Source organism: Idiotropiscis lumnitzeri, chromosome 5 (genome assembly GCF_059441095.1).
Source record: "Idiotropiscis lumnitzeri isolate Australia: NSW breed Sydney's pygmy pipehorse chromosome 5, RoL_Ilum_1.0, whole genome shotgun sequence".
Lineage (NCBI taxonomy): Eukaryota > Metazoa > Chordata > Actinopteri > Syngnathiformes > Syngnathidae > Idiotropiscis > Idiotropiscis lumnitzeri.
The window spans coordinates 25246856-25274565 of NC_142395.1; the positions used below are offsets into that span (position 1 = coordinate 25246856).

Below are 27710 nucleotides of genomic sequence, written 5' to 3' on the forward strand. Positions count from 1 at the left end.
GCTAAAGATGAAAAAGAAATGAACATTTTTACATTTAAAAGTAACTAAACTATTTTCACAGTGGTATGACCGATAAGAATGGTACAAGGTGCCCCGTTTACCGCCACATCAAACTAGCCCAAATTGAAAAATGTTCATTTCAAGCTGAGGTGTCTCACAGCACATCCGCTAGAAGAGGTGGTGGCGTCCCGGTATCCTGAGCACTGAGGCGCAAGACAAATGATGTAAAACAGGCATAACGATGGACGGAGATCTCTACTACGTTCTAAATACCAGGTTGCTTGAAAGTGGTAGACACATTTGATGGTGGCACTTTAATAATAACTTTTAGCTTAAAATACATATATAGCTTAGCCATCTGTTCGAACAAAAAGCCACGTATTTCAAAAACTTTAAACCAACAGGAAAAGGCACCAGGCCACTACTAGTTTGGTAGCTTAGCAACCAGTGCCAAATATGAACATATTTGTAGCCCAGTCGTTCCTACACCGCCCCCCTCCCACCCTGCTGTAAATGCTATGAAAATTAAGTGCAGTGCGAAAAGGGGTTTGACATGCTATTTGCAAAGTTTCCTGTACTTTTAATAAATGTACAGTATACATGTTTTATGATGACAACAGAACAGATTGTTTGGTTCATACTTGGAAATTGCGCTGTATGCCGCTTTGGTTCATGGGACTGAGCAGTAGGGGGCGCTGATTCTCCAATGTGGTACTAATATTCCACAGTAGATGAAGATGGGGTAATGAGTTCGTTTTGAGCTTGATTATTTGCCTTACACACCCAAAATAAGTCAGATATGATTTTCTGGAATTTTTCTAAAATGGGGCTGTTTTCATCTTGTTTCTATACAGTCACAGTAACAAGGCTGCTTAATTTACAGCTCGTTAACTCTCCAAATCTCTGAAGCATATAACATCCATATAATTGAAAATACTGACAAAACAGGTGGGCGGTTCGTTAGTAATTTGTTGTTTACATGTCCTCCACGCTCTGCTATCCCGATTTTGCTTCCTGACTCTTGTCACAAGTCTCTGTCACCGTCCACCTCAGCTCAGGCCGTAATTCGACACTTTCTTACATCCAGCGCCTGACTCTGCTAAGTTGTTTCCCTGTGTTGCTGCACCGTTGCCATGGTGAGACTTTTTGTGTATGCAATTGAGTATGCGTGTGTGCGTATGTATGTGTGCGAGCGAGGGGCTTCATACGCACATAAGCTGCCGCTCTTCAACTTATGCTGGAGAGGGGAAGGGGGGCGGTGCGATGGAGCACATTGACTTTAGTGTAAATGGTGGTCCTTCAGGGGTGGATAGTCAGGTTTAAGTATGTGTGTATGTATGCATATGACAGATGTGGAATCAAGCCCAATGGCGGCGAAGGTCGTTTTTGTCAGGCTGTAGTTTGTCAGGCGAGACTTCAGAAAGTCTCGAGAGACGTCATCTGAATAATTTTGCGAGTGTATTTTGGGTTTTCTTTGGCTTTTTTTATTTGCTTAAACAGAAGAGTTTCAGTCAAGACAAAGTTGAAAAGAGAAGATGATATCCCAAGAGAGGGTCAAGCTGCTTGGTACAAAAGAAGCCGAACATTTGATTTAATGTCAGGAACAAATTAGTGTTTTTTTCCGTGTTGAACGTAAACCGCCAAAAGAAAAAAAAAAAGCTACATTGACGTTAGTGTTGTTCCGATATCACTTTTTGGGTCCCGATACCGATACCGCCAACTGGCTGCGCAGTATCGGTCAATACCGATACTTTACTGATATTTTTTAAAAATCTAAATAAGCAAATTCTTTCTTCTTTCTACGACTCAAATTTGTCTCTAGGTGTGAGTGTGAAAGTTTGTTTTGAAAGCTGCTCTTCTATCTACTTTTCAATCACTTTTTTGTCATGCATACCCACTGTGTTGATCTCAGAGGCTCGCTGTTTGCCCAGCACGCTATGGAGGACAGAGGGAGCCAGGGGGCCAGTTGACTATTTGTTTAAACAAGGTCAATACATGTGCACACACACACGCACACCCGCACAAGCATTTACTGTATACTGCATCAGAGCTGTATATGGGCTTGGAGGACGGGTCTGCGCTCACTCCTTCCTGTTTCCCATTCTATCCTCCCCCGACCTCTCTCTGAAACTCATACTCCTTGTGACTTGCCTCCTCGCTTCTTCCGACCAATGCCTTACAATGTGTCAATATCAAATAAAGCCCGGTGGCAACGCAATAGCAGCTTCAAGTGAAAAGCCCTGAGTTGTTGTCTACACGCCAATTATGGCAGCCAGTCTATTTAAGGAGCCGGCACGCAGAAATAAACGGGCTGAAAACAAAAAGGGGGATGAGAGAAGCTGAGCAATGAAAACAATAAATCCAAATCATCCAGAATAGTCGGAGGCGTTCATGTTCACGGTCAAACTGGACAGATGTATAAACTCTTTATTTCATTTTGAACTGCCCCTAAAGTCTGAGAATTTGGAGTAGTGGAGGAACAAAAACTGTACAATTGAGTCAGCTTTAACTCCGCAAGTGTTTTTTTTTTTTATTTTATTTCGTAATGGCCGATAATGACAACCCTAGAAAGAAAGTCAGTTGTGTTTTATGGTGAAGACACATGATGATAGACATGATGTACCTTTTTTTTAAATATTCATAATCAGCCTTTCAATTAGTTTTACATTTGTTTGCAAACCTCCCTTTCCACGCGTATGTCACACTTCCCGGTGAGTCATTTTTTTTAGCATGATTTTATTTAACCTCATTATTCAGTGGTTAGCTTAAAATATTGCACAAACTATTATTTTATCGTAATGGGGGAAAAACATTTGGGATTATGAACACACGGTCAACCAACATCCTGGAATAGATTATGTTTGACCTTGGAGGTTTGATTATATTCAACAAAGTTTTTTTTTTTTTTTTTTGCATCACTGTGACAGTACGCGCTTGTCGTACAGCACGGCTAAATGTCCTGTGTAATAATTTGAATAAATTTCATGTTCTTCTATCATAACCTTCAGTCTTTGTCTCGTGTCTGCTCGCCTCCATCCGTGGCCCGGCAGGTATTACCAAAGTGCTTCTTGTATTTGTGTGGGCGCAGCAGCACTCAATTAAGCTGGTTAAATACGCACAAGGATACCTCAGCCAGCCAGAGAGGCTTTGGACTTATATGTCTCCTAGCAACGGGTGTACCGATTGTGATCTGTGGCTAGCCCCTGAGGAATGGCTACCACAGCCGCAGTCAGTCGGGCACAGACATGGCCAATCTGTAATGTATCGTGACATGAAAAAAGGAGATGATGTTCAACAATATTGGATCACTTCGATATGATGGAATGGAAATCTCAGTATTACTGAGATATTCAAAATAAAATGTAATTAATAAATATGTAAACATCAAGGCCAAACAAAATCCTGTGGCACAAAACATCTCAGCTCAATTTGGCCCATCAAAACATTTCAATGTAAACATTCTCATTGTTTTTATGCTACTGCACGGTGCATCTAGACAGGAAAGTGGAAATTGTCATCCTGAATATACGTGAGACTCTTATTGAGGCAGCCACAATTGTCATGTTTGGTTTGGTTGCTCTGCTCTTTTCGGCTGAACATTCAAACGTGGTGCACCCCAAAAACTGAAGTGGTGGTCTCCGTCCATCTGCAAGTAAAATCTGAGCGATGCAACGCAAACGCAAACAACGCGTGACTCAGACTCCAAAAAGCCACATAATTATAAGTTTCTAAGCACAGCTATATAACACATTTATCTTGTTTTTATTTGCCCCAGTTATTCCAAAATGGTAAAAAAAACAGCGCTGAAAGGAGTATCGTAAAAACAAAAGGGGTATGTAGGTGGATAAAGACACACTACGCTGCAGTCCCTGTTCTCAATCCTTGTTTTTCTGTTGATACAGCAGCTCAGCGGTGCACAGCACAGTCACAAAAGGAAGTCGCGGCCATACCCATATGGCAGCCGTGGCGTCATCGGGTGACATCACACCACTAGAGTCAAGCTCCACAGAGAATAAAGAGCCGGGATGAGGGGGGGGGAATGTGTAGCCGGCGCTGCTGCTGCTTTTAGAGTACTACAGTCTGCTTCGTGGGTGGAGTATGATGACGAGACAAGATGCAAAGCAGGGGGAAAAAAAATACTACATTGTTTCAACCTCTTTGTAACTCTTAAAATATTATTCGTTACGTCAATTATGCCTGATTATTATTTAAATTACACGGCTGGATAGCTGTGATCAGATTTTGCTGGCACAAGTGTTATTATGCCTTCGGGGAATAGCACTATCCACACCTTCGATGCACCTGGGAAACATGATATGTACAAGCTTGTTTACACTCTCATGTGCCCTGACCCTCTTGCGATCACTGGATTGGGTCAAGTAACTTGAAGTTAACCCGTTATTGCCTTGAGAGCATTCCTAACCTGGACATTATCTGTCTTAGTCGGTCCTTATACTGGTAGTAGTGTCTGCAAAAGCATGGTGCAGGTTCATGTGCTTTTGGAATAACAAGAATGACGTCGAATTAAGATGAAGACGAACTATGGCGCATGTGATGTTTTGTAAACAATAGGAGACCTGAAGGGCAAGTTCTGAGAATAAAAACTCTTGCGTCACATTTGACATATGTTTAGTTTGAAGTTTTGGTCTATTAAAAACGCAACGGTGTAAAGCACAGGTGTCAAACTCAAGGCCCGGGGGCCAGATCTGGCCCCCGACCTCATTTCATGTGGCCCGCCAAGGGCAAATCGTGTGCGTCAACTTCCCGTTTCAAGCAGATTTTCTTTGCTTTTAACAACATTGTGATATGAGATATTGCCGTTGATTTGTTACACATCCTCCACTTTTAAAATATTGGTATTTAAATATTAATATAAATCAATTGAACGAACAATTACTTACAGGCTTCTGATTTCAAAACTGGCTTTCCATCAAATTTGTTGTGTGGTTGCGATTACGGCCCGTCCACAAAAATGAGTTTGAGACCCCTGGCGTAAAGAATCAAATATTTCAACCTTAAAACTATGGAAATTTACATTTTAGACTACTTTTTACTCCGTCCTAAACATGTCCTATAAAAAAAACCTGCTCTGCGTTAATTCTAAAATCATCTGTGATTTCATGAAGTTAATGAGCAAAGTTTATTCTTCTTTCTGTGATGTAGTCTTCTGTTTAAGTTCTGCCTTTTGTCACGGTCATACTGTGCCACCATTGGCTGGCTTTTCAGTGACTTTTGGTGCATCATTGGCCCGGCGAACATTATAGCAGTGATATTCAACGGAAGTAGTAGTAAATATTAAGGGAACTGTTTCATGATTATTATCATCCATTTTCAGAACCGCTTATTTGGCCAAATACCTGAATATCTGTACTAAAAGTGACATGTACCTAAAAAAACAAATAGTTAATGTTTTATCATGTAAAAAGTAAACGTACAGCAGAAAGCACCCTCTATTATGATTAGCGTCATTTAAAATCTCTGCCTTTGTAACCACTGTCTTAAAGTCAATCAATTGGAGATTTCAGAATTCCACAGTTGTTTTGGTGAGTTAACTCAAAAAAATTGTTGATTTTTTTAAATGACACTGAGTAGAAATACATAATAATTTGTGTGTTAAATATAAAAAAATAACTTGTCCAATGTTGGTATTAACCACGAAATGGATGTGAGGCAACAGCAGTACCCAAACAAACAAAGAGAAACCAGGGCAAGGGTACAGAAAAGCTTGGTTGACAAACTTTGACCGCTAAATTATGCATCGTCACATATGGGATGATAGAATCTTGGTCACACTGAGGTTGAAATGGTTAACTATCAGCCTGGAGGCAAGCCTGCCTGACTGAATGTGTGAGAACAGACAGAGGCAGTTTCTTAAGCACGACAACAAAACATTAAGACTTGGCTCTTCCGGGTTCTTTTTAAGAGATTTCATGCCAACAGCTGTTCGACCTTTCCAACTGAAACTTTGTTACGACGGTTCTAAACCTGGTTATTACTCTTCATTGTACTTGATCTGCATATTTTATGCCGTGCCGAGCTTTGAAATGCCCGTCACACAAGAAAAGATGACAAAAATCACTGCTTTTGTGCTCCTTTTGAGGCATGATTAAGTTATCTACACACGTATCTACATTTTTGGAAAGTAAGACTTTAAAGTAAATATGATTACAGTTTGGGGGTACACTTGTGAGTTGGTGGAATTAAATGTATGCAGTGATCCACATGGGCCGATAGGGCCACTATTAAAGCTCATAAAACTCAGCCAATTGTGAGAGTTCACAACAGGTTCTACTTTAATCACACCAGAGGATGCTTGTTACTGCAGATGTAAATAAAAAAAAAAAAATGTAGATCAAAATATTCTTAAGGCAAAAGGCAGAAACAGTACTGGCACGGTATTTACCAGTCAACTGATCTGGTAAGAACTTCTGAGGGAACACCAGGCTGTTGGAGGCAGTAAAAATAGTTACCAAACGTTATCTGTTAGTGGCATCTGCACCGCAAGTATGAAAAGTATTAAGAGTTTCTACGCTCGTGGTGAAAGCACACTGTGTCTCAAATGCGGAAGGAAATCCCTGAAAAGTGGTGAAACAGTCAGACTCTGAGGAAGTGGCTGGTGAATTTAGCAAAAGATTTTTTTTTTCACTATTTCATTTATTTTGTGTGCATCTTCAGCCTGTGAGGGTGCAAGAGTTAAACTCTTGGTTATGTGGTTTTCAAATACAGAATGCGCCACACGGGTGTCAAAGTGTTGCATGCCAAAATGCGATACCTTGACAATGGGATGGCCGCTTGACGCCGCTTTGACAGCTCCTCGGCTGCCCTCGGTCTCGTAGTGCGCTCGGTGGTGCGCTTTGGGTTGCACCTCGATTTTTAGTTCATACTGGCCGAACTGACTTGGCAGCGGCCAGTCTAGGGGAGGAAGTGAGGATGTCCTGAGGAGAGAAGACCACATACGCAATTCATTCATTCCTACTAAAAGAGTACTCAGTACGTGAATATGTCCTCCAAGAAAAAAATCATTGTGATGCACCAAAGTTTTTATAGTCAGTTCTCAACAGAATAACTCTCTCTTCAAGTGAATTAAATCATTCAAGCTCCAATTTTGTAATCACTGCCATGAATCATTAATATCAACGCAGCCATGGCCAACTATTAGTATTCATGATGTAATTCTTTGTATTTGCTTTTAATATGATGAGATGAGCCAATCACACTGCAATTAAAACAACAAAACTGAGATGATATTTCTACATCCTGAATTATAAAGCATTTTGTCTGTGAGTGAAGCACAATCAAAGACAAGTGTTGTCTGGTGCAAAAAGTAAGGTAAAGGAGGAAATGTGGTGACATCTAAATATAGCGAGAAAGCCCATGTGGTGTTCCGGGTGGTGGATAGGACAGATAAACACCAGACCTTGCCCAGGAGGACCATAACTCTATCCCCATGTCCATCGTAAAAAGTTCCTTCGCTTTTTTTCAATTTTTTATATATTTTTTTTGTGCGCGTTTTGCTATTTCCAAGTCCCGAAAGTAAGTCATGGCAGTAAGTTCATCTGTAGGTTTTCCTGAGAGGAGCCGTTACATAAGCACCTGATCAAGTGTGACTTGTAAGGCTGCCACGGTAATAGAAGTAGAGAAGGCCAGATGAAACGTGAGTAGAGACAGAGGGGCGGCCTTTGGATTGTCTGAGCATATCCTTTCTCTAATGTCCAATTCCTCCTGTCGAGGCTCCCGGTCCAATCACATAACTCTCATCATCTTCAAAGCAGGTGTACACGACAATGCAACGTATACATTCACTCAAAGTACTAGACAAAAATTAGGTAATCAAATTCACAAAGCACGACATTCAATCAGTTTATCTGTGTTGTGCTTTGTCCGATTTCTAGTTCAAGGTTGTTTACTGGATGTTAAGGTTGAATGGACTAAATTTGTCCCAATTCAGAGGCTGCATCCTTTGAGAGTTAACAATGTCACAATGATGCACAAAGGCTGCTCCAATTCGAAGGCTCCCTCAGAGGCAGTCTTCCTTTTTGAGTTTATTTCTTGCAGAATCAATTATAGGATTTTATATTTTGTCTTGGAAAAAAAAACTGAAATTTGGCTGCACAAATAATAATGATACTTTTTTTTTTTTACCCATTTTAACATCATGTCAGGTTCAAGTAAAATATGTGACGGGAGTAGTTGTAACATGTCGACAGCCACTCAGCGTTGTCATGAGAGATGGTCCTGACAATCCACACAACAAATTGATGGAAAGCCACTTTTGACATCTAAGTAATTATTGTTCAACAAGTTTTCAATTTATTTTAAAAGGAGAGGATTGGTAACAAATAAATGGCCATATATGTTGTTAAAAGTGAAGAAAATGTGCTTGAAACAGGAAGTTCACGCACATGATTTGCTCTTGGCGGGCCACATAAAATGTGGTCCTGGGCCAGATCTGGCCCCCGTGCCTTGAGTTTGACAACTGTGCATTAATTGTTAAGAATTATATTGAATGTATGGAATTGATTGTTGATTATTATTTTCCTGATGCAAATGAGAGGAAATGCACTAAAGAAGACCAAAAAGACACCAGCAATGGGTAGCTAAGCTACGCCGATGGAAAGCATTAATCTTCTCACAACACTGATGTCAAAAAAGGAGTTTGATCTGTCCCATGATTGTTCAGCAACACAGCTAAAGTCTAATCGTCCTCAATGTACACATCTCAACAGCGGGATGGCAGCCTCTCTTCCAGCTGTGATGCTAGAATTGCTGGGTTGACTTTGTCTCTCCCAGTGTTTTATAATATGAAATACTTGTACAGTGCAATGTATACCAGCAACAGAAGGATGAGAAAATAAAATTACTGCACCAGTCATTTGACGTTCTTGTTGTCTAGAAAGCGGCTAGCTTGAGCAGGGGCACGTGCCTATGCACATGTTTACATCAGTCTATGTACATAAGCGTGTGGGAGGGTTTGGTTGACCTTGTTACGATATGCACCCTCTCTGCTGATTTACAGCGCTACAAGGGCCAGCGCATGCCTGGGAGGCCTTCATATGGTGAACAGACAGCAGATAGATTTTTTTTTAGCCAAAAATAATACAGGATGAACTTTCAAACTTTGTTTATCAACCTTTGATGTGGATATTATTTCAAAGACATATACCTCTCCCAATCACATACCTCTCCCAATCTATTTAAGATTTATACTGGTTATACACAGCTCAAAGTTCCTTTATGTGTTCCAGCCAAAGAACATCTCATCAAACAATATTCTATTTGGTTTTACTGCACTGTTATTTGGCTTTAGAATCAAAATGTTTTATCTTTATGGCAGCTCACAACAGTGCGCAAACTTTATTTATGGGTCCATTTATGGCCATGACCAATTAATTGCCTTTCAAATCTCGTCAAGTAGTGATAGCATTCATAATCATAAAAGAGATAACTGTTGTCCCGTCAGTTGTCTGGAATTGCAAACTAGTAGGAAAATTCCCAATATTTGTTCAAATTAAAACATTTTGCTTTTCTGCTTGTTGTTTTCGTTCAAAAAGTCAAACGTTTCCAGTAACATTTGTTTTCATTGGTCGTATAGACAGGTGCAGAAAATGTGGTTTTCTTCAAATCAACTTTGCCATAAAGTTTATATTATATTTCACAAGATAGTTGGTTCAGACCGATTAATCGGCCAGCAGATTATATCAGACGATTAAATGCTAATTGCTATCATCTTCATTTCTCATGCTGTTCAGGAGGTATGGGCAGAAAGTAAAGAACATGCATGCATGGCTGACATCCTACTCTAGCCTCACGAATGCCCATTAATACGCAAGTGTGTAATGTATACAGTATGTGTTGATGAGGCTCGTGTTTATGCTTGGTGTGCATAATTAGTGTTAAAATTGTCATTTCAGTGTCTCTTTACCACATATATTTCAAATCCAACTCGGTCAAAGATGACACATTTTGATGTGAGAAAACATTGTTTTAATGCTTCATGGCAAAAAATAATGTAGTAGAAAAAATGTGATTTAATGTTTTGCCAGTAACTTCACTCATTATGTTGTTAATGTATTACAATCATTTATGGCCTCAAATTAAAATTATTTAATAAATGTATGCTTTTTTTTGCATGTTTTTGTACCGGAAAATTCATGCCTGTTTTCAAGTTAAAGAAATACTAAACAGATAATCAAATTTTCAGAATGTGGTTCATACCTTTGTTCTATGCAGCCCCACTAATCTAAACACGGTGCATTTGTGGAATATTAATAAAGCAGGAAAACCCACTTATTTTTATCGCTCTCAGGAGGTATTCTTTTTGCTATTTGCTCTTGACCAAACTTGACATCAAAGCGCCTATGGCAGCAGTGCCAAAAATATGGCTCACGGGCCAGACAAAGCCCACATATGGGTTTCATCTGGTCCGGGAAATTATTCTGTATGAATATAAATAGGGCACGAACAAACATAAATCAAATATTAATATGTTAAATATGACACATATTCAACAACTGGTCACAAAAAGACACAGGACAAGGATTAATGTCCTGAACTTAATTAATTTAATCATTGGACCACACATTGCATTCTGGGAACCATAGACATGCAAAATAAGTAGATGTGACACACCCGGACGTTAAAGCTTGTAAGGGCAAAGTGTTGCTAAGGTCCATGTTCGTGCCACGAACTTTATGGGTCTCGTAAAACAAAAAACAACAAAAAAAGCCAAGGATGCACTTTCTGTAATTAAGCTCCATGAAAATTGGTAATTGCTTCCTATCATGGCAGTTGAAGTGCCTTCGATTTTCAAACAAGATAATATCTTGCTGATCACTGAACGTAAGTATCACTAATACTAAGATGAAAGGGAGTCACTACACAAGCGTTCACATTAACAGAGATTCACAAAAGAAGGGGGTCGTTGTCTGGGCCTGAACCGGACATTCGCCTTTGGTCTTTAGTGTGACGAATCAGTCTCAGTTTCTTTTTTTTTTTAAATGCATGCTTATTTATTATAGTTTAGCAAAGAACACGACAGTATCCGTATATCAGTGTGATGTCATGAGTGAGTGAGTGTGACTTACCTGAATATAGGTGTGTGTCCAGGCTTGGGTTTATTCCATGAAAAATGAGAGGGCACCGAGAGAAACTGCTCCCCAGGCCCATCCTTCTTGAGGCTCTGGATAGCTTCTTCTGAGGGAGAGTCTAGATTAGGAGACATATTTCCTTTGTCATCTATTCCCAACTCTCCTTTTGCTGAGGGTTGCATGGTTGTTGTGTCTTGTGAGGTCTTCCTTGTCTTGGATGGGATGTCAGCCTCGGATTGGCAGCACTGGAAGGGTGACATTCCTATAGAGGGACTGCCAGCCCAGGTGTCCTCTGTCACACTGCCCCTGGGTGAAGGTCCCGGCGTGGGTGAGGGCGAATGATGTGGCGACACAGAGCCAGGATAGCAGATGTCGGCACTAGAGTGGCGCCTCTTCCCACAAGGTGAAGTGGGACGCGAGGAGGGCCGGGAAGGTGGCCGTGGGCTAAGCCAGTTCTCATCAGTGACACTGGTGCGTGGTGAGTGGCAGGGAGACTGTCGAGGTGACAGCGTGACGGAGTGGGAGTGCTGGACGAAGGAGGGGTGAGGTTGCTGCCACTGCGGCTGCTCCTCTAGATTGCCGACGCCCGTTTGAGGGGAGGCGCAGCCCGGCGACGTAAGCGGCGAGCCCAGGGTGAAGCGAGCGGCCGCTTCATTGAGCTCAGCATCCACATCATCGTACACATGGGAAAATGATTCGCAGGAGGAGGCGTCAGAAAACCAACTCCTGGAGGAGAGGCTGCTGCCTGGGCTCGGACTGAGAGAGGAGTCCCGGTAGGAGTGGTCAAGAGGCAAATACAGATGGTCTCTGGACAGAGGCCTCTCGCTGTGGTACTCCCTGTCAGGGCCATTTGCCCTCAGATCTTGTTCATTGGCGTCCATCTCCTGCTGGCAGCTCGGGGAGATGGAGGTAATCTGAATACTGGGGCACTCGAAGGCCTTTGGTGCCTCCACTGGGGCAGAATGGAGCAAGGGGGAGGTGCCATATTTAGAGACTTGCGCCTCATAATTCAGGTGCACGGGTCCTTGTTTGTTTGACTGAAGGCGAGGAGAAGTGCTGATGAGCGGGGAGTGCGACGGCACGCCATGACGGGGGAGGCTGATTGACTGGTGGTTTGTGACCACTGATGGGGGCTGCCCCACGTTTAGAATGTAGAATGATGTGTTGTCATCTGGCTCCAGATCTAAGAGGAGACATAAGAAAAGAAATGTTAACTAATTATGTTTTAGTCACACTTATATAATTTTTAATAGCGCTTCGCCTAATTAGGGTTGCGGGTGAGCTGGCGTCTATCCCAGCCGACTTTGCGTAAGACTTGGAGTACGCCCTGGACTGGTCGCCAGTCCAGTACAGCGCAGATATAGACAAAGACCATTCACTTCACATCTATAGACAAACACGTTTTTTTTTAATGAACCAAAAATGCTTGTTTTGGGGATGTGGGAAGAAGAAATATTACCCAGAGAAAACTACGTTTACCTTCTTTGTTTTTTTTGTTTTTTGTGCTTGTTTTTTTGTATTTGAGAAAAAGGACTTGCAAATGTTACATAAAGAAAAATGTGAGAAAAAAATAGATAAAAGCACGCTCAAAGTCACTATCAATTTGTATTTATTTTACTAGAGCTTGCCGATATGGAAAAAATTGATCATGATACAGACCATTTTACATCTCAAAACAATAAACCACAAACGCACTACGACCGTTTACCTTTTCTCACTCTATTTTGAAGTGACCGCAAAAAGTTCTGTATCAAATGACAGATGCATGCAGTGGTGCTGCTACGTAAAATTGACACAGCAGCTCCAACCACGGTGTGATCTTCATGACACCTAATCTCACCATTGTGACAAGCTGTGATGGCCGAGAGGTTAAGGCGTTGGGCTCGAAACCCAATGGGATCTTCCCTCGCAGGTTCGAATCCTGCTCACAGCGTCTGTTTATTGCCATCAATGGTGAGTTCTCTTCTAAGGCTCAAACCTGTTCCAACGGTGCTGTATAAGTCACCCAGATAAGCATTCAAGTAATATAATCTTGTTTCTAATACTGACATTGTGTTTTAACACTTTTAATGAGTGAGTGTTCATCGTGTAGTATGACTGATTAGAACCTTACAGGTTCCACTGTACTCCGATACAATAATTTGACAATCGCCTAATACTGCATTTTTTTCTAATAGTAACTCACTTCTCGTCCAACTTCCAGAAAGAAATTGAAGCGTGTACAGTCTGCCATACAGGCATTGTTTCAAGAGGGCTAACTGATGAACAACACTACTCAGGAAACAAATTCACACAATGGTGCGTGCTGTCAGCTGTCATCACACTGCACTGGCAGGCTATTTATACCCAAAGTCATTCAGCACAGCCAGCGTGTACACAAACATTCACACACACACACACACACACACACCCACACACACGCTAAAACAAACAAATAGACAAGAGCGCATTGTCCACACTGGCTCGACTGGGTTAGTGGTTATTGATAATCTTCCACTGGATGCACTCTGCAGCCCCTATTGGAGTGTTTCCCCACCGCCCTTGTCGCAAAATATTTCGCATGTCAAATGGTGAGCCACCACGTCCAAACAATAACACTAGATAATAGTAAGTTCTTCCCGGAGAGTTTGGTTGTGAACGTAATAACGGTACAGGAGCGAAACGGAACATGAAAAAAAGCAGATGAGGCCCAAGACGCCGGAGGCATGTGCAAATTTGAAGCAGTTGAAGTTGAAATTGATAATAATAAATAAGCACCAGTCCTGCAGCTGGTAATGTCTTTGATAATTAGCAAACAACTCAAGGAGAAGGAGTGATTTCTATCGACCTTCATGAATCTGAGTCTGATCAAATGGAACGACACTCAGTCGAATGCAGACCTCGACCAGCTTGCTGAACTGTCTAGGTTGTGCTTGTTTCATAGGTTGCGCATGTTTTTTTTTGTCCGTATGTTAGCAGGCGACTTCTGAGTTCATGACGGGACAACCGGGTGAGACCATTTTTGTTTCTGGTTGTTTCTTTCATGGAGAATTTTATAAGACAGTAGGAACGCTGCCATTTTCAATGAATTGATTAATAAACTGCTGTGTCCACATTTTGATTTTGATTTGCTCAAGAATGTCCTCCTTGGCACATTTACATGTACATGCACAAATTCTGTGGCTATCGTCGGTGGAGTTTTTATGCAATCTTGCTAACAAACCAACCAGTCCTTCAAAAAAAAGCAATACCTCTGGTCTTTGTGCTTTTACTCCTGGCGGTGCTCATAGCCAAATTTTAATGGTTTCCCCCTTCGCTCATGCCTCACATCTAAACAAAGTTTCTGTGGAAATCAGTAACAGTTTTTTTTCCAGTTACACTACTAACAAACCACAAAAACATAGGTGAAAACAGAGCTCTGTGAGTCACAGCTACTTACGGCTCGACTATATTTTTTTTAAACCTATGAAATGATTTCAGATCATATTCAATGCATGTGTAACACTCACATAGCAAGTTGAAATCATTTCACAATACTTCCCTAAATTCCAGAGAATTATAGATTATGTTCCACATAAAAGCGCAAAAATGAAACATTGTCCCCACTACCCTACCTTCCTAACAACAGCAACAGCGGGAGCCGCAGCGAGCTTTATATTTAGAGCTGCTCAGCTCCATAGTGGGCCTGGCTCCCTGTCACAAGACTGAGCATTGGCTCCTCTGACAACAGCATCTGACTGACAGACAACACCGGGGCAGTAAGTACACTTAGACAGACACACACACGCACACACAGGCAAGTGGAAGACGCAGTGTGGAATAGAAAAAGCTGCAAATTTCATAATGGTATGGCAGCATGAGATGGCAGAGATTACACGAGGGAAAGAGTGAGTGAAACAAAGTGTAGACAACGTAAAGAGGAGCGGCACTATATATAACTACCTAAAGTACGCCTGTTAAACACAGGTCATTTAAATCACCAAGGCAGTCAAAGTCGCAAAAACGGCATGAAACCAGATTTAGCTCATTGATCTTTCAAAATCATACATTGTTGTGATTCGAACGCATGAGGACGTTTTGAGATACTCCGGTACCATAGACAAATTATAATTACCAGAGTTGTGTCAGTATGCAGCCAGGCCACAGAAAAGGATAATTTAGCAAAACCATGCTATAGGAGCATCTAAAAGAACGTCTGTATTGACTTGGTGGTGGTAGAAACGAGAGCAATCACCTTTTAAGGTCTGTCTTTTAGCACTGTAGTCAGATGGAAGACAGCGAAACCTTTTGCTGTCTCGCCCAACAGTTCAGTACCATAACCTCTAAACTATCAACTCAAATGAAACTTTTTACTAAATTACCATGAAGCAGTTTCTCTTTTTCACGATAGCGTGACACTTGTGAACAAGTCTTCAAAGTCAAATGTCACCACGTCCATCTGCTTTTCTGCTTAGACACTTTTTCAGACGTCAAGGGGCAGTGTTAGAAAGTTGACGGCCATGCTACCTGGTCCCGGATAATATTAGCATGTGACCTAAAACCACCAGAGTGTGGAAAGGAGCGGGTGACGGGGAATCCCCTTGTCAAAGCCCATTCACCTTAGAGGAGTAGGTCAGAGAAGAAATGGGAAAGGTGGAGGCATTAGATGTTTTTGTTGGGTTTTTTTTCATCAATGGCTTCGATGTAAATCCCCTGTGCAGTTCTTGAAAAACCCAGTGCGTCACACACTCCTCAAGTGTCCATACATCACAGTCAATCCGTTTAAATAAAGATCTCTAAGAGGCTTTGCTGTACCTCAGTTATTAATAGCTAAACCACGGCATTTCACTGAAGCCCAATGTTTGTGAGATACCACAAAAGCGACCGTAACAACGGGGGAAACCTTGTTAGTGACGCTGACATCCACTTGGGTTTATTGTTACAAAGTTCACCAAACCTCTGAGTGATTCTAACACACCGCCTGAGGATTCTTGCATGGGGATAAGGCGCAGGGACTCTGTTCCTCCCTCCTCCTCCTCCTCCTCCTCCTCCCACTCCTCGCAAAAGTGTGTCAGAGTCCTGTGACCGGCAGTGACATACAAGCCCACATTCTGAGAAAGTCCAGTTAACAACACAGAGGTAGGGTTAGTCTCTCCCAGAGCAGATTCAGGTTAATGCTGTTGCCCCCACTTTCCGCCAGTGCTAATACATGTTCAGTTAATCCTCAAATTATTCATATCCAAATTCTGAATTGAAGTGAAAATTTTCCAAATAAATATAACTATGACTATGTATCACTTCATTGAACAAATAATAATTCACACGACACAATGAGCCACTGTAGCGGTGCAATGGCTGTACTGTACACATTAGCGAGAGACTGATATGTTTTTTTCAGGGCTGATACATATCATGATTATTAGTTGTCAAGGAGGCTGATTACAGATTTTGGAGCTGATATTCATTCATATTCAAGATTTTTGGGGGGGTTGACTTTGCCTTTATACGATAGTTCCATATAGTTTTCTCGACTCAATAAAGTGCTCCAAAATTACAAACTGGCAAGAATTTCACTTAGATTTGTTTTTATTTCAACACAGTTTTAAATTAATTAATTTATCGGCCATCAGATTTTAAAAATAGGCCAATGCTTTGTCGGATATCTGCGCCGATAATTGGCCCGGCCGATAAGCGGTCCATCCCACATTATTGTAGAAATGCTATGAGCACAAAAGGTTTTGTCTTAACGGAGAGAGTGAGCAAAGAGTTCCTCCGCTAAAAGCCCTTAATGTGCCATTTGCACACATGTTCATGCACCGAGATATATCACAGTCTTGGATTACGTATTTGCCACAAAACCATGCGGCACAGGAGCTCGAGTGTAACCTAACACCTGGTTCCCTTTATGGTGGGCACGCAACTTGATTAGAACCAGATCTGCTTACACCCCATGTACAAAAGGCTTTGTATTCTGACCAGTGGCCCTGTCTCCTCTTTCAACCCACGTCAAGAGCTGCTTGGTGACAGCTCGCGTCAGAAATATGCCGCCTACCTCTCAGGGTTAAACAATCACGCCATAATTGTCACTTCAATTATTTTGTTCCCTTTTGTGTGTGATATAATTCTGCGGAGTTAGTGGCCTGACGAGACTTTAGCCACTTTTTCAACAGCAGTATTTTTCTCAATGTAACACTGACAGGAGTTAAGCACATCCAGACAGAGATTCTGTCATTCAACGACCTTTTAACCTTTCAGGTCAGAGACGACCCTTCTAAGCAAATATATTTGTAAGGTTCACACCTCACTGACACAGTATGGTTATCATAGTACATGGCAAACCAAACCTCGTGCCGGATACCTTAACTTGTATTAGGTCATTCACTCTAATCAAATAATGAATCGCCTACCTTGTCGTCTTATAAAGCTTTGTTTTTTAGGTCTTGTGGACTGGCTGTTGGCCTACTTTTCTAAAATGGGAGCTTGTGACGCACAGACATACGTGTTACAAAGGTTTGCCATCACCTGTGGCTTAAAACCTTTCCTGACTGGGTTTGTGCCAACTGGGGTTCAGTGTATCGACTTGAGTCTGAATACAAATGAAAACCTCTGATAGTGGTGGCAGGAGATCGGTCAGTGGGAATTAGATGTCTAAGTCGTAATTTGTTGCTCTCTGTTTGATTATCACCTGTCTTGTGATTGTGAGTTATATAATCTTTATGTGAGAGTTACTACATAAAGCCTTCCTGTGTTGTCACAGAGAATTTACTAGCCAGCAGAGGCTCACCCTAAGCCAACATTAACATACACTGACAGCTAAATTAGGCTTTTAATTAACAATCTCATGCCAAGATAACATCATGGGATAAAGCTAAAGTCCCGAACAACAACCGGAACTAAATACCCACAAAGATCCCATTGACACACAATTGTCTTATACATGCATTAATGTGTTTTTCTGAAAACGGCTAAGAAAGCTTCTTATCAGACTGGAGGGTAATCTTACACAATCTTGTAATGTGCCACAACTAAAATACCTAGCGAGTTGACCGCTAAACAAAGCAAGCATGTAAGAATCACCCGTGAGGTTGGCATACACGATAAACAACATGCTTCGCTCCGAATAGGAAGAGAACTGTTGTTTCATAACGGGAATCTTCAAAGGACGGATGTTGGGAAGCTGGATGCTGTTTATGACCATCCGACAAGTAAAAGGTGGCGCATACGGTTGGAACTCTATTCACAGTTGGCGCGAAATGCCCTTTTTGCACAGCTGTCAGAGTCCACATGGTCCACATTCCCGGTTATGACCCATGTAGTAGGGTCCACACTCACTCATGGCCCGCAGATGGAATGTGGACCATCATCCTGTGATAATCTTGCGGGTACTATACACATTTAAACTGTGGCAAATAAAAGTTACTCTTATTATGGAAACGTAATAATTTTCTTATCAAGGGCAACAATTAGTGATAGACGGATATGCTTTTTACAGGGCCGAAACCGATGCCGACAATTAGTTGTCATGGAAGCCGATTACCGATATTTGTAGCCGATATTCATTTATTGAAAAAAAGGGGTAAAATGATGTAAAAAATTTGAAAGATAAAAACTCCAAAACTTGCCTTAGTTTAAATGTTTATTAAACAACTATAGTTCAATGAAAACAACAATTTCTTTAAAGTTTACGACGACAAATAGTTTTCTGTTATTTGTGAGTTGTCATTGATTAACATTTATTAAAATTTCGGCAAAATCTGTTGCCTTATTTCCACTGCTGGCCGGACCTCTCCTGTCGTGCGTGTGAATCTAGGTGAAAAAGCAAACAGGCAGCTTAGTGCTGATTGGCTGCTACCCACCTCACAAGGAACCAAACAGATGGTGCTGTGGGTGGGCCAATCTGCTTCTGCAGGCACGGCCACAAACACAGCAAAGAGAGAGAGAGGTGTGGTGCAGCGAGCCAAAATAAATCAGCTTTTAATTTATCAGTCTTGAAATAAAAAAAAAAAAAGAGGCAGATACCGATAATCGGCAAAATGCCAAATATCGGCCCGGCCGATAATCGGTCTATCACTTTAAACAATCCACACATCGGCCCAATCATTAGAGACTGGCAGTAAAGATGACACCACCAACTGGTTGGGCGACTGAAATATATCCAAAAGGTATTTCCTAAAAGAATTCCGATTCAAACTACTGTAATCCCCCGTGCGCCGCAGTACAAAGGGAACAGTGGGGAGAAAGAAACAAATGAAAGGAGATACAGGAGTTAAACAGATTTCTCTCTGGTGTAATGCAGCCTCTGATATGTTGATACAGCACAGCCAGCAGTAGCTTCAGTTACACTAAATTTAAACTGGACAGATGCCTCACATAGTTAGTCATGCCTCGCCCCCGGGAAAACAAACGTCTCATTCATCACACAGGGTGTTGGGACCCCAAAGTTCAGTCGGGTTTGGGGGCACCCACGTGGTGGTCTGCTTCCACATGTTGACCTTGTGCATGACTGTCTGACGGAGGACCTCTTTGCCTTTTTCGTGGAGACTCAAAGTCGCTTTTAAAATCTATGCAAGCTTCCCTTGTCTTTCAACTACATTCTAAAACTGATTATTTTATTTGTGCAGATTCTTAGTCATTCATGTTATGGTCATTTGCCAAAAGTACACTTCTTTGTCGCTATATTTTGGAGTGAATGTGGAGAAATTCTACATTGTTGGTGGCAAGAGTGGCGGGGGAATTAGAACTTTATAGTGGATCGAGTTGTGAATAAAGTCCAAATATCTCATGGCGAACGTCATAGATGAATTCAAAATGTATGGGTCATAAATTCTAGATTTGTGGTGTGGAGAATGGTTGGTGAGTGGCAGAAAAAATAAAAAAAACCACTGTTGGGTTAGGGTGAGCAGAGGGGAGAAATTCCAAATGTGTTTACAAATGAAGAAGTCTTAACTAAAAAGTCAAATAACCTGTAATCCAACGGTGCCAGATTTGACCAGGATGCTCTCCAGGAAAATCATAAAATTCCAAATTGCTGCTACATTAACTAAATGGTTTGCAATTTAATTCATAGTCCATACACTGTAGGAATGGTGAACAAAATTACAGTTTTGTGCAAAACCTCACAAGCTCGTACTGACACGGTCTGAGTCATTGCTGCGACCCTTCAACATTTAAGTCCACATACACACACACACACACAAGCACGCACACCCCCACACACACACACACACCTGGCTACAGTCCGGGAGTGCCCACGCACTCACCTGGAAATGTGGCGCACAGCATTCTTCTACAACTCTCCTCCTTAAGCTCATAAAGTATCCAAGCAGTAAGAAAAAAAAAAGGCTGCAGACGTGTTCGAACGAGACAGATCCTCCCCGCACTGACGATGATCGTGTCACCAGAAACTGATGTCTGCCCCGTGCCGCTCTCTTTTGGGTGCTCAAAATAGTTCACCATGAGAGCGATGTAATTTCAGTCATTCAGTCTTTCCGCCGAATGAGGAGGACTGTGAAGGAATCGGTTCAGAAAAACAGACAATCAATAATAGAAATCATCAAAATCTAGAAGAATCGCTCGAGTCAAATGCCCCTAGGTTCAATCAATGTTTTTCAAGGAAATTTCTTGGGTTGTTATGTTGCTGCATGTCAGCATGCCAACTGTTAGCATGCTACAAATTCTCACTTGAAATAGCATTTGACCAAAGGATACAAAGTAAAATCCTTATCAATTTATCGTGTTGCTTTCTGAATGCGGCTACCTTACTATACGTTGGCGATCAAACTATCTCAGTCGGCTTTTCTCTGTTCTGAATAACCAATAAAGTATAACAGTTGAGTCCAAAATGGACCAATCCACGACCTGGGTCCATTTGACCCAACTTTCTGGGATGTTTTGCACTTTTACACTATTTTGCCGGTCTTTCTCTTTCCTCCGTCCACGACCTGGGCAACCTTCCATCATCATCCCTCCGTCCTTATAAAATAATCATTCTGCGTCCTTGCATGTCACCACTCAGTCGTGTTGAGTTGTACAAAACACACCCAAAAATTGGGTTGTCTTGAACAAAACAAAGCAGAAAGTTGGGTCGGATTGACCCATGGATGGATCTGTTGTCTGAAGCTGAGCCATGATTGGTCGTTAGCTGACGCCTGAGCAACTGTGATGTCATTTTCAGTTGACGGCAGGTGGCAAAATGGCTGCCTCCCTGGAATGGATTTTACTGCTTATTTTATATTCCAACAAATTTAGTATTAATCAGAATGGTGTGTTTCAACCAGTGGTGCTGCAAAGAACATGTTCTTGGAAAGAAATTTTCTAACTTTCCCAATTAACTTTATGGAAGTTCCACTTGTAGTTACTTTATGGAAACAATTGAACTGCCAGTGCTGCCTTACTTTAATTTCAATGTTTCTGCAATCATCCTCCATATAATTTTTTTTCACCAACACAATAAATCCTCCAGTTTTGTCTTTCCCTTCAATTGTTTTTTTTCCATAAAAATTTTCCGACCTACAGCAAAGTTCTAATTAGTCTGGTTCAAGGGCGTCACTCGCCAACCCATTCCCATACAATTTCCGGGAAAATCCCCCCGAAGAGTAGAATTTGCCTGAGCATCTAAATAATAGCGCTGACATATTTCAATTTCACCTCGTACCTCGTTTCCTGAGCAACAAAGAACGCACAAAGAAAAGGTAGAAAGACGTATAATTAGACAAGGAGGAGCAGGATGGAAAAAGCAAAGCAGAGGCTTCTGGCATTGTACGGAAACGCACACTGTTACACAGATTTTAATTAATATTAATATCTCATGTGTTTACTTATGTAAGTAGAAAGGCAACATAACAGCTGAGAGTTGAGAGATTACAGAAATAGAGACTTCCTTAGCAAATAAGAGAACAACTCATTGCACCTCATTTCAGCCAGCATCAAAGGATTAACTCTGCGGGTGTTTTGCCGCTTTATGGATGTGACGCGAGTTCTGAAGCAAGGAGCATGAAGAAGAATATGCATCGGAAGTTACAGATTTAATAAAAAGTACTGCACTTTAGTCGAGTGTTTGTGAGTGTTTCTTGTCACGATAGGTGGAGATGGTCACCAGTAGTCATGTAAGATGACAAAGCAGAAGTGTACCGTCTGTTTACTACTGATACTTTTATTTTGATAGGTTTCTACTTCCTGTTTTGGACACTATGTGACTGCTAGTGTGCTTTTGAGACCATCTGTTCGTGCACTTTGACAAGAAATGGGGTGTAAATGTAAAATGTAGACTGCTGTGTTAACGTCGCACGCAATTCGCCAATTGAATTTATTTGAGACACAACTGACAAAATTAATATAACTAAAAAAATATGGTGCATCATTGATGCAACTTTCAGTCTCTGCTCTTACATTCATCATTGATGACTGTTTTGAATTTTGTTTTTTTTACAAGATTATTAATAGATGGTAAACTACTACGCCCACTTGTATGACTAATAATTAGATTACTGGTAGTTCCAAAATTGCCTAGACAGCAAATATGTGACTTTTTAACAATTTGGACTCTAGAACTAAGTATATTAACCCATTCACTACCAGCTGAGTGGGAAAAAAAAATAAGGATCTTAAACGTCTTTAGCCGTCAATGGCAGTAAATGAGTTAAATAAACCGTAATGTTGATTTGAACCATCAATCACCATCATAGAACAATTTTGCAGATTCAGAAAAGCAAAGATACAGTGCCGGATCCTTTGGGTTTGAACAAAACTAGGGTAGCAAAGCCCTTTTTATTTTTTTTTCCTCTCTAGATTTTGAAAGGACTGAAATTCCATTGGTTGTAATGAAATCAGCCCAAAATCAAGTCCGTAACAGGCGATGGAACAAAACAGCACTTTGTAGAAACCTGTTCGAAACAAAGCTTAGCAGCTTGACACAAAAAAAAAAAAAAAAAGAAAACAAGCTGTGACAAGAGTGTTGCCTTCAGAGAAAGGAGAAAAGAGTGCAACACTCCCTCTTACTGTGATCCTGCTTTTACGCTCCGCTTATTCATTTAGACAGGAACCCCTCCTCTCCCCAAGCACCCCCCCTCCCTTTTTTTCGAGCCAAGTCAGGCCATCCAAACATGATCAAACTCACTTTTCTTACTACAGCACTTAATTCAAAGTGGTGTATTTTTCCCCCCTTGAGCCATCGGCAGTTCAAACAATTCTAACCAGCGAAAAACGGATTTACGCTTGCAGCAGCTATTCCATGAATATATTCCAAAGTTTAAGAAATACACACAGTGGTTGCATTCATTGGTTCTGCTGGTTTGGAGTCAATGACAGAACTAATAAGCATCTAAACACAGCGTGGATGAACTGGAAAGAAAAAGATCTCAAACTGTTGATATGAACTTCACTCTTTTTTTTATGGCGTGTCAACCACTGAAGGAGCAGTTATGAAATTGCAGGATTTGACTCAATCATGACTGAGATCATTTGGAGTATGGCTGAAATGCGTTGTTTTTAAATAGCTGCAAACTTGCATCATTTGGGAGTATTCTACATGCGTTGTGCAAAACATCTTACACCTACACACATCCTCTTCGAAGCAACTCTGGATTTTATTATTCGTTTTTTTTTTTTTTTATTCGTTGGCCTGGAGTTATGAAGTTATCACAAAAAGACAACTTTTTGGGCATCATCCATCGTGGGATGATATCAATGATGCAATTTGTTAACAAGAAATGGATGTTACTGGGACGTAACATTAGCTTGGACAAGTCGCAGTACAAAGTGTTCAGTGTTAATGTGTAGAGACTCACCTCCCACGCATAATAATCTCCACGCGTACTACACTGCGTCAGAGTTTTTAGACAGAGACGTTTATTGTTTTAGAATTTTAATATAGAACGACTGACTTCTTTTATCACTTGTATGTCACTAGTGAATAATAAAAAGCACGATGCATGAAGTTGACTGTCTGCCGTGTGCCTCTAGGTGTGCTTTTTTGAATAATTTACTGTATTTTTGTTTTTGTATGGCTTTTATTATACAGCAGTTCTTTATACTCGGTTAAGAATGTCGCTTTAAAAAAACTGCCTCTTGAGTTGATTATGTTTTGACACTTAGTTGAACTATATAAGCGTCAGAAATGTTTCAGGACTGGTGCCACAAATTATATTTCAAATCCAAACTTCACGCTTTCCCCTTTTAATTAATCTTGATGGATATTATTATCCTTCTCTGCCATGACTTCATGCACTCCTGGAAGGATAAGGATTCCTCCAAAATCCTCCACAGTTTGTGTCATCATTCACGTCTTCATAACAAGACCTCTTAATGCCCCCTTTGAGCTTTTAAAAGAATGCGGGGAAAATAAAAATCACTCGTATCCAGGTGAGGGGTGTATTGAGGTTGCTCCTGCACGGCAATTTTCTTCTCTTCCAGGAACTGTTGGATGCTCAGAACATCGTGAAAAGCTAAACGTCCTAACCAAAACGCTCACCTCTTCTCACACACTGTACGAAGCAAATACAGCAGGCTCTTTTTGCAGATGCTTATTGATTATCTGCCCCACTGTATAGATTTGGGTTTGAACTATATATTTTGTGACTCCAGTCTTGGAACTTTTCTGACACACCTTACACCACAGGGGTAAGTTTGTTTATGTGACAAATCATTTCTATTTGGTTAGAAAAATAGTTCTGAAACATGAACACTCGACTATACTGTGTATAAACGGATAATAACACAATGTATACTATTTAAACATGCATTCAAACCCTATATAGTATATATACCTATTTATTTTGCCAAATAACCATTAAGTAGTAAATAATTGGTACAAGTTATTAATTGTTTCTGTTTTTGTTCATAGCTATATTTAGTCGCTATTCAAGTAAATGCTAGTCTCAAAATAATGTATAAAAAGTTAACAGTAAAGCAAACATCTCTGAGACCTTTTGCAATAACACTTCCATTACCAGTTAGCATGTCAGGCTAATGACAGCTGCTGTTATTCTCTGGCAGGCGGCCATAGAAAAGTGATGTGTAAACATTTGACTTTCTCAAGCACAACTAACGAGGTTAAACTCGCAGGGTTGAATAGCGAACAAGGAGTTAAGTTCGAAAGAAAAAAAAAAAGAAAGTGGTGGTTGAGTATGTATGGAGGAAACACGGCACCGGGCAAGCACACTGACCTGCGGGGCCCAACTGCTGCTGCTGCCCGTCCTCCCCGAAGATGAGTCGGAAGTCCAGCTCCTCATTACCGGGGCAGTTTGCCGTCGTCATCGGGTTTGACAGCTCGGCTCACTAGTGTCTGAAACCCCCCCACGCCGTCGCTCGACAGTCGAAGCAGGTTTACGCTTTCCGAAAACGTCGCAACATTTACCGAAGTGGCACGACGCGACGCCGAAGTCCAACTTCAACTTTGCTTCATTTGGCGCTCAAACCACGCAGCCAAAAGCGTCCCGCTTTGGTTACTTCCACAAATCCAAAATAGTCTTCTAATTTGGCAAAAGGGGCATTTATTTAACTTCGGAGAAAGTCGCCCTCGCAGCGTATGCCGCTCTTTCTCAATACAAACAAAAAGAGTTGTCTCCCGATCGTGTTTGACTGTTCGTCGTAATGTCAAGCGAACGGTCGGGTAAGGTCGAGCCCGGTTTCGCTGCCGCTGCGCCGGCCTGACTTGTGTGTCTCTCTCGCCCTGTGGAGCTCCGATCCCAACTTTTACTAACCCCGCGTGACAAGGCACTTCCAGCTGTGATGTCAGCAGACACAACACGCGCACACACACACTCACACACTCACACACGCGCGCGCACCCGGGCACACTCTCGGCCACACGCGTACACGCACGCGCGCGCTTGTTGCTGGGGACGACTGCTATGCCAACTCTCAAAAATGGATAGTAAGGATGATTAACAGCAAATTTGAATCAGAGATGCATTTTATGTGCTCCTAAACGACGCAAATTTGTCTTTTGTTTTTTCTATCAGGATTTTGAGCGGTTACATTTTTGTTTTTAAAGTTGGACCTATAAAACCTTGCTCATGTGGATTTTACTATACATTGCAATGTATAGCTATGACATTTCAGAAAAATAAATCCACCTGTTGCTGAACCAAACCTTCGATTCATACACATTATTTAATATATTCCTTTATTATAGGGCTGCAGGATATTGGGAAAAACATGCTATACACAATATGAATGTTGCGAAATTGATATTATTGTGATATTTAACTTGTACATAAAGAAACAACATTTTTATTATCTAATGAACAAAGTACATATTTTTCATGCGGCAAATTAAGCAACCGCAATGTGTTCTGTATGATGTCCATATATTGGGTGGCGATACACATGTACTGGAAGTGTGCATTTGACAGCTCAGATTCAGATAAAAGCATATAATTCCCTGAGAAAATTATTGTCTATCTGCAATATGCATATTGCAGAGGCTATTATCGCGATATCAATATTTATTTTATATATATTGTGCAGCCCTACTATATTTTATATTATATTACTGTTGTATTGTTTTTATTATTATTATTATTATTATTATTATTATTATTATGACCATTATTATGTTATGAAAACATGATGTGCAAGACGAAAAAACAAGGTCAGAGTCCGAATCAGCATCAAAATAAAAAACATTTAGAAACGTTAAATTACATCTCTAATTTAAAAAATATAGTTAAAAGGTGTAGGCCTGTATAATCGCTCACATTGTAATTACTGTAGATTAAAATGTCCCCCAAATATACTTGAAAAATCAAATCTCAAATTAGACTTTTTTTATTTTTGTCTATTGGTAGTGTTCCAACGATGTAATTTGTTCAATCACCAGTAGTTTTAATATATTCTTCACATGTTTGCTGCTTAAACAGCCAGTGCAATACAGCATGACTATGTTATGTCAAGGTTGGGCAAATTTGTGCCCAGCAGCCATATTTGATTTTTAAAGCAAACAGATGGGCAAAGTTATTACTACATTATGAGTTGGGTTTTTTTTTTTTAAAAAGAGTAAAAAATAAGAATAAATAAACATGTGAAAATATGTGTCCAGTACATTTCATTAAGAAAATAAGTGTCTCACTATTTGTATTTATTTTTATTATTGAAGACCAATATAGTAACAATGATTCAACCAATTGTTCAATACACTTAAAAAAATACGAATATGTAAAATAATATATACATTTTTTTCATTGTTATTTGCAATACTCCAACCATCCAGGTAGTTAATAAATAAATACATAAAAAAATACTAATCACAAATGCATTTTAACCAATTTTAGTATGCAAAATGCATGGTTTAAAAACAGAAAATTTAACAAATCAAATGTGTGTGTACCGAAGCAGTTTAACAAACTTCTAATACATTGTCGGAGATTCTCAGTGTCGTACCAGTACCACGAGTGTGCATGAGCACCAACTAGTGGTAAGCAAAGGAATTACTGAATTTAAACTTTTAAACTGTGCATAACGTTCTGTTACAGTAGCTTAAAGTTTTTTTTTTGTTTTTTTTATTAATCCAGTATGGTGCATTTGTTGTTCCATTGGCTTGCAATAATATTAAACATTGCATACTTTTCTGAAATAAATCTCAGCCTTTTTTTTTTTATCTGCTATGGGCGAGCCCACAGCATTTTAATGTCGGTCATTGTGCATACAGTTCGATAGCTCAGCCTG

At 40.6% G+C, this 27710-nt stretch overlaps 1 protein-coding gene and 1 non-coding gene across 2 annotated transcripts in view; one reads left to right on the forward strand and one right to left on the reverse strand.

Annotated features, from left to right (window-relative positions):
• The window catches only part of nfatc3a (nuclear factor of activated T cells 3a), a 52453-nt gene extending 26656 nt beyond the window's left edge, over window positions 1-25797 (reverse strand). Inside the window, exons 1-3 of the mRNA XM_088295700.1 lie at window positions 25208-25797; window positions 11085-12270; window positions 6773-6935 (exon numbers count right to left, since the gene is read on the reverse strand). Of these exons, the coding sequence (XP_088151826.1) occupies window positions 6773-6935; window positions 11085-12270; window positions 25208-25298 (1440 nt within the window). The 5' untranslated portion in view covers window positions 25299-25797. The remainder of the gene's footprint in view (window positions 1-6772; window positions 6936-11084; window positions 12271-25207) is intronic.
• Window positions 12939-13020, forward strand: trnas-cga (transfer RNA serine (anticodon CGA)). Its single transcript has one exon. It is a non-coding gene; the product is annotated as a tRNA-Ser (tRNA).
• Window positions 25798-27710: the final 1913 nt, after the last annotated feature.